Source organism: Rhinopithecus bieti, unplaced genomic scaffold (genome assembly GCF_001698545.2).
Source record: "Rhinopithecus bieti isolate Rb0 unplaced genomic scaffold, ASM169854v2 scaffold_75173, whole genome shotgun sequence".
In the NCBI taxonomy this organism is placed as follows: domain Eukaryota; kingdom Metazoa; phylum Chordata; class Mammalia; order Primates; family Cercopithecidae; genus Rhinopithecus; species Rhinopithecus bieti.
In genome coordinates, this window is record NW_016828776.1 from 1132139 (window position 1) to 1140252 (window position 8114).

An 8114-nucleotide genomic window follows, 5' to 3' on the forward strand; every position below is an offset into this window, starting at 1 on the left:
GTAGAGACGGGGTTTCACCGTGTTAGCCAGGATGGTCTCGATCTCCTGACCTTGTGATCCGCCCGTCTCGGCCTCCCAAAGTGCTGGGATTACAGCAGAATAATTTTTAAAAAAGAAAAGGAACATGAACCAAGGCTAAAAACAGATAGATGAACAAAACAAATCAGCAGAAAGTTTTGGATTTGTAAGTGATCTTCCTCCAAGGAACATTATCCCAGTGTTAGAAGTGACCCACTCCTGTAACAGCAGCATGGCTTGCTGACTGAGAGCATGGTCTCAGGAGGTTAACTGTCTGGGTCCTGATCCTGTTTCTGCTACTCACTCCCTCTATGACCTTGGGAAAATTTCCTAAATTTTCTGTGAATCAGTCTCTGCGTTGGTAAAATAGGCATAATACCGGTATGACTTCTTAGGAGTATTATTAGAATAAAATTAATCAATATTTATAAAGACCTTAAAAGAGAGTTTAGTACAAAGTAAGTTTCCATTTAAAAAAAAAAAAATGAAAAATTGATGAAAACATCTCTACTTTTAAGATGTTTCTCAATTTTGAAAACAGCAAGTAAATACTTTTCCTGCATTAAAGCTACAACTCCCATTCTAGTAAAGTAACCACTTACACCAATCAGTTACAGAAAACAGGTTTTGGTTGAAGAAAAGAAGTTAGCAAAGGAGTGTTTGATCTATTTAGACCTAAGAACTTAAAAAAAAATTCTTTGTCTACTAAAAATAAAATGATATTTTAACAGGCAAATTAATTTGTAAATCTTGTTTACTAAAGTAGGAGTTATAAGAGATTCATTTCTTGGCTTAAGGCTTTTAAAATCTTCATGACGTGTCATTATAGTCTAAGATCTGGAAGAAATATTAATTCTCAAATGAATATATCCTATGGGAGGCAACTAGTGGTTTAGTTTGGAATGTCACTCCCATCTCTCTTCATCCTCAAGGCTATTGATCTCACACCAATCACATCCAATCTCTCTCTCCTAATTGCTTATTGGTTTCTTCCCCTTTTCTGTCATCAGCATAGCTGAGTTCCTTGTTTTGAATCAGACACTAAAACTTTTTTGTTTCATTCTGCTATCAAATCTTACTAACACTTCTCCGTCTTTTTGCTAATCAATTATCAGATTTTTCTCTCTGCCACTTAACTTCCTCAGCCATGTAATCCCATATCCAGTGTTATCAAACAAGATTTAATTTGGCTTTCCCTTCCTCACCTTAAACTCTCCGAGTTCAAAAGTTAACTTATCTCCCTTTTGTTAGTTTATTGTAATTAAGTCACATTCTGATAGAAGACAATCATATTTAACAAAGGATCAGTATCTTGAATATCTGAAAAACCTTTACAAATTAGTAAGAGAAAGGAGGCAACCCAATGTAAAAGTTAGGAAAAAACATGAACATACTGAACACCCACTTCAAAGAAGAGAAAACATGAATGGCCAATGAGCATGAAAAAATGTCCAAACCTGTTAGGAAACAAGAAAAGGCAAAATAAAACCACCATGAGATACCATTTCACACACAACTTGCACATGTTAAATTGTGATGGTTTCAAAGATTGGTGAGAATGTGGAGAATGAGCACTCTCATACTTAGTTTGTGGGACTAAATTTTGGAGCAACAATCTCGGGAACAAATTTGGCATTATCTAATAAGATTAAAGATGAGCAGGCCTGTGACCCAACCATCCTATTGCTGGCTACTTAGCATGTATGTTAGGAGACCTGGATAAGATTGTTTCAAACAACAATGTTAAGAACAGCCATGTTAGGAACAGCAACAACACTGGTGATGACCACAATATCCATAAATAGTAGAATGAGGCTGGGCACAATGGCTCACGCCTGTAATCCCAACACTTTGGGAGGCCAAGGCGGGTGGATCACCTGAGGTCAGGAGTCTGAGACCAGCCTGTCCAACATGGTAAAACCCTGTCTGTACTAAAAATACAAAAAATTAACCAGGCATAGTGGCAGGCACCTGTAGTCCCAGCTACTGGGGAGACTGAGGCAGGAAAATTGCTTGAATCCGGGAGGCAGAGGTTGCAATGAGCCAAGATTGTGCCACTGTACTCCAGCCTGGGTGACAGAGTGAGACTCTGTCTCAAAAAAGAAAAATAAAAAATAATAGAATGGATAAATCAATCATTGTATATTAATTAAATGGAATACTATGCACCTGGAAAATGAGTGAACTACAGCTACACGAATCAACATAGATAAATCTCAAATGCAGGATGTTGAGCAGAAGATGCTACTCACAGCAATTTGTAAAGTATACTTTCCATTCTGGTATATTTTTTAGGGGTGTGTACACATGTACTGCTGTGAAAAATACAATAAAGAGCAGGGGAAAGATCATATAATATTTAATATTTAAGACAGTGGTTACTTCTATGGAGAGGAAAATAGATTCAGGAAGGGACCAAAGGAGGCTTCAAAAATATTGTAACCATCTATTTCTATGACTGGACGAGACATTCTTTCCCCTTTAAAATGGATAGACCCGTTATATGTAGTTCCATGTCTGATAAATTTTATGACTAGTATATAAATAATTTACATAATCAATAACCACTCTTAGGCTTTTAAAAACATTTTGTTTAAGGTTCTTCAATGTCAAGTGGGTTTTTGTTGAGTCCCTCTCTCAATCTTGATATTTAAGCATTTCATGGTGGAATAGAAAGTTAAGGTCTCAGTGAGGTATTATTGGAAATAGATAATATGGATATTCACTTGAAGGTACATTGAATAAAACTGACTTGATGCCAGTTAAACAATATCTTCTAAGTAATAATGAAACTTGCTGTTTATAACATTTCAAATATTTTACAAATCATGACGATAATGTAATTCTGGAAAAATTCAACTGAATAGAGTCATATAAGACAGATGATGAGATGAAAGTATGGCAACAGAGTTGATAAAGGGAAACCACGGACACTGTCTAGAAATCCAGAATGTTGTAAGGTCATGGGCCTTTATTCATGTAGGTTGATTTTAGAGTTCCCCTGAAATGATTTGTTACTACTAGAAATCAATATTAGGGGAAGATGGAGAGACTTGAAAACTCTCACAACTCTGTTTTTGTTTTTCCAATTGCTGCATGGACCATCATATGTAAAAGTGGGCTTGGCACTAAAAAAAAAGGAAAGAACAGTGTGTCCTTTTAGCCTTTAATTCTGCAAACACAACTCTGGAAATTCCCTTTTGAGTTCTCTCTGACCCTTCCTCCTTTTCACCATCTGGCAGGTGGAGTGTATGACTTTGTGTTTCCACATTTCCTCCTTTCATCCTCTGAATTCTCTACAAAGTTAGAATCTGCAGAGAAACAGAGGGGTGTTCAAAGAGTTAGGGAGTTTATGACGGGATGCTTGGGTATAGGCCTGTAGAGTTAAGAGACTGCCGTAGGTACGCTGGTGTTTGTTTTTCCTTACCTGAAGCATCTGTAGCCAAGGAATCTGTAGTAGAGGAATTCTGTCAATTCACATCTACATGCAGTTATATGGCATTCTATAGAGAAGTGCATGATTTTGTATTAAAGCATGGCTGCCATGCAACAAGCTGGTTTTCTTTCCTTCATCTTTGGTTTTCACAGTTTGCTGACACTCCATCAAAGGCACTTAATTTTAATGCCAAATACAGAAACACAAAGGACATGTGACAATGGGAAGAGGGTGGGGTGGTTGTGCCTTATTGCTATTGTTGGAAGTGGAATCTTCTTATTAAAACTTATATTATACAAAATACAAAAACGAAAAACAAGGAACCCACACAAAATAACCCAGAATTAATTCTGGTAAAAATTCATAACTATTTCTGATATGAGGCAATTGTCTTATAACATTGGTTTTAAATGATGTTATTACATGTGTTAAAGTTATCTAGAAATAGAAATTTCCTTCCATTACTCCTTTCACTTGCCCCAGAATTATAAAGAAATGGACATTAGAACATTAGAATCTAAATTTGTTAAATTATAATCTCTTTGATTTCTCAACTTTATCAGTTTATTAAGTTTAGTGAACATTGTTGTTTAGAGAGGCATTATTAGAGATGTGTCAGGAGATAACAGAGATGTTAAAGTTCTTTGCCACCAAAGGAAGAGGGAAAGCAATGTTCCTGTGTCATTATTCACATTAGCTAAGGTATAAATTCCTTTGTTAGAAGTAGGCAGAAGGACCCTTCTAGAAACAATAGTTGGACCCAACCAGAGAGTCTCACTGTTTTTATTTAATATTTGTGAAATAAAAGGCCTAAAACCATGAAATTGAATCATTTGTATTGGAAAGTGAAGTCTTAATGGATGCTGGTTGAACTATTGAATTAATTTTTCAATAATACATCAAATATTTCATATTTAAATTTGTTCTTTTTCAATTTTAGAGCAGGTGGGGTGGAGCAATTGAAGGAAATTTCTATTTCTGAAGAACTTTAATAACTAAAATGCAATTGTTTTAGCCAGTGTTATAAAGAGCAATAGCATATAGAAAGGTGGATAAGAAGCATAGAGAAGTGGTATCTAGGACCAAGGGCCATTGCACAGTTTGTGAGAGTAATAATCTAACACATGTGAACACATGTGCGTACACACAATACTTTTTTTTTTTTCGAACTAAGTATTTTCTTCTAAAGATCACTCATCTAGAGTTTAACTTAAGCTCCTTTTTGAGCTTCCAGCTCACAAAGCAAACTTCCTTTGGGTTGTGGATGACTTGACTATTTTGCTCAATTCTTACTGAATCTATTGATAACCATGTCTTTTGTGTTCCTCCTTTTTCTCACTACATGGTCTCCTTACCACTGAAAATGAAGATTGTTGCGTCCACTGTATCCTGGCTTGCTTGTTCTGCGAATTCCTGACCCTTTGCAATATTGTCCTGGGACAAGCGTCTTGTGGCATCTGCACCTCAGAAGCCTGCTGCTGTTGCTGTGGAGACGAGATGGGGGATGACTGTAACTGCCCTTGTGATATGGACTGTGGCATCATGGATGCCTGTTGTGAATCATCAGACTGCTTGGAAATCTGTATGGAATGCTGTGGAATTTGTTTTCCTTCATAAATATTTATCTTTTGTTTGTGTTAAAACTGGAGAGTGTTTAAAAATTTACTTTTGGGGGGAAGAAAAGCACATTGTAAGATTCTCATGAAACAACATGGAATTTGCACTGTTAACTCATTATTGTAAGTAATCTCTGAAAGCCTTTTTACTTTAACTAAATCTACATGGTTTAATATGTGAAATTTTAACTACTTTAACTAGTTTGATAAACTTCTTAATATGTTACAATAACTTTGGGACATTTTGACACCCCCTCCCCAAATGTTAAATGTGTTCTCCTTTTTACTGATATTTCTGTTTCTTCTAACCATTCTCAGGAGCCCTTTGCTCCAAATATATTATTTTTCAGTGAGTATTTAAACCTGGCAGTTTATTTTGATGTGTATCTATTCGTGATTAAATGAAAGCAGTCTTGGCCAGGCACAGTGGCTCACGCCTGTAATCCTGGCACTTTGGGAGGCCGAGGTGGGCAGACTGCCTGAGCTCAGAGTTCGAGACTAGTGAGGACAACATGGTGAAACCCCGTCTCTACTAAAATACAAAAAATTAGCTGGGTGTGGTGGCGGGTGCCTGTAGTCCCAGCTACTTGGGAGGCTGAGGCAGGAGAATTGCTTGAACCAAGAGTCAAAGGTTGCAGTGAGCTGAGATTGTGCCACTGTACTCCAGCCTGGGTGACAAAGCAAGACTCCATCTCTAAATAAATAAATAAATATGTAAATAAATAAACCAGTCTTTATTTTAAAAGAAACTTTAGGAAACAAACCCACATAGTAGTTGGGAACCAGTGCTGATCTCTCTCCCTTACCTTCTCCGCTTGTTTAACAGATGCTGAATGCCTACTGTGTAGACTTTCTTCCTCAGACTGTGGGAATAGATACAGTTCCACTCCTGTCCACAGGAACATGAGATTTAGCAGACTAAGGAGGTCTGTAAAGAATGAACCATACCACAAGGCATACTGAAGTGAGGATTATAAGAGACATAAACTCAAAAGGCTGTTGGAATACGCAGAAAATTGCTACCAGAATATTCAGGAAGGCTTCAGGGAGAATGTGGCATTTGAAGACTCTCTTAGAATGAGTGATTCATCTGGCATTTAAATGAATTATTTAGATTTTTGACAAAGTTTTAGGTGGACACCCTAAATCGTGTGTGCCCTTAACCAGTTAAAAGAACAGTGCCTTCAGCATCCTTTGTTATTAGTTGCAGTAATACAGCTTTTTAAAAAAGCTATAAAGTTTAAATTAACTAAAAATATGCATTGTCTTACACATAATTTAAATGTTATCATACTTTTTTGATGAAAACATAATGCCTTAGTAAAATAGCTCTATTTAATAAAGAAGATGGAGTACTCTGACACATTTCATTTAAATTGGGAAATTTTTCATATTAAAATCCCAGTGTTCTGAGTTATTCATAGGCTTTCTTTTACTTGAGAGCTTTAGGTGTTTTGGGGATGAGAGCATTTTAGTTGTTTGCTTTGGTTTGTTTCTTAAGCATTGCTATTTTTTGTAAACACAGATAAATGGAAACCATTCTTTTCAAAGCAGAAGAAATCTAGACATCCACTACTGTGACCAAATTTCTGTATTACAATTTTATGTTAAATTAAACTAATATGGCAGGTTATAATGATCCTTAAGTGTAAAGAAATCAGTCAATTACAAGACTAATTATATAGTTATTGAGACGTAGAGACTGTGTGGCTTACATAAAAGGGAGAGTAAATTTTCATACCATGCACTCTCCTACTCAGTTTGATCTCTCTAAATTGTAGTTTGGTTTGATTTAATATACTTCTTTGTAGAAATTTTGAAAGTATGCTTTGGGATTAATAATTATTTTTAATTTTTCTGGCTAAATATCACATTGATAGTAACAACAGAAGCATAATTTTAGGAAGCCTTTCGCAAACCTAGCCTTTTAAGAGAGGTTTTTAACCTGAAGCATGAGAATATCACCTGTGGTTTTTCCTTTGAGATGAAACCTAGTTTTTAGTTGTATCATTACTTAAAGGGCTTAAAAAAGAAAAAACTTAGCAAACTTTTGAATCTTTCTTTTATTGCTACTTATACGTACATACACACATACAAAACCTTTAAATTTGGAGATCTGAATATAATTCTGGTAAATAACTGTCTTCATTTTTCTCCTCTAAAGAACTTAATTCATTTGTTACATAAAATTTAAGGAAATCTTTGTACTATTTTACAGTAACCACAATCTAAATATTTACATATACCCAAAATTAACTTATGCTCATATATTAGGATGTGAGAATATCATCTGTTTATGGACACATGAAACCTCCTAATGACCTGGAATTGTTAGAATATTTGGCTTTTATATGCAGTTTTCAACCAAGTGATTAGTCTAGTATTTAAACATATACTGCCACAATTTGTAATGAAAATATTAACACATTTGAAATAATGTTTCTCCATAACAGAGAATGTTAATGGATACCAGAATTTTATTTTTGTATTTATGTTCATAGTACATTTCCTCTTGTCTACTCCAGACAGTCATTCCATAAAGTATCTTGTATAATTAAAAGGAATAAGAAAAAGGAAAAGTAGGCAAATGTGAAAATAGTTTCAATGTATCTTATGATTTCTTAATGTAAAATGTTTTGTTGAACTGTATGGCTATCATGACTAAGTGCTAGAATTTATAGTTATAGGCAGTGTCCTTTTAAATGTGGAAAGGCTTTTAAAATGTTTTAAAACTGGACTTGTATTATCCTGAATACACTATTTTGAAAATTTTTTAAAATGAGTTCTTTATTTTGCTTTACCATATGTTTATATCTAATTGACATATTGATTAATATTTGAAAGAATTCAACCATAAGTTAAAACCTGTAGGTTGTCTTTATCCTGTTTCATCCCTGTCTGAAGATTTCCGAGTCTTCTTATGTAAATCACATGACTCATGTCCATAAATGAACTACGAAAAATATCGATCAGTTTATGGTATAAATGATCATTGATATGTGATTTCAAAACATAGTGTTCTTTTAAAAATTTATAATATGTCA

The 8114-nt window shown here is 34.9% G+C and overlaps 1 protein-coding gene across 3 annotated transcripts in view; it reads left to right on the forward strand.

Moving 5' to 3' along the window:
* MDFIC (MyoD family inhibitor domain containing) overlaps positions 1-7845 on the forward strand; it is a 96324-nt gene extending 88479 nt beyond the window's left edge. For 2 of the 3 annotated variants that reach the window (XM_017864608.1, XM_017864607.1), the window contains exon 5: positions 4824-5432. In XM_017864608.1, the coding sequence (XP_017720097.1) occupies positions 4824-5071 (248 nt within the window). In that variant the 3' untranslated portion in view covers positions 5072-5432. Of the gene's footprint in view, positions 1-4823 lie in introns of all 3 variants that reach the window. The other variant, XM_017864606.1, reaches the window with a different exon arrangement.
* Positions 7846-8114: the final 269 nt, after the last annotated feature.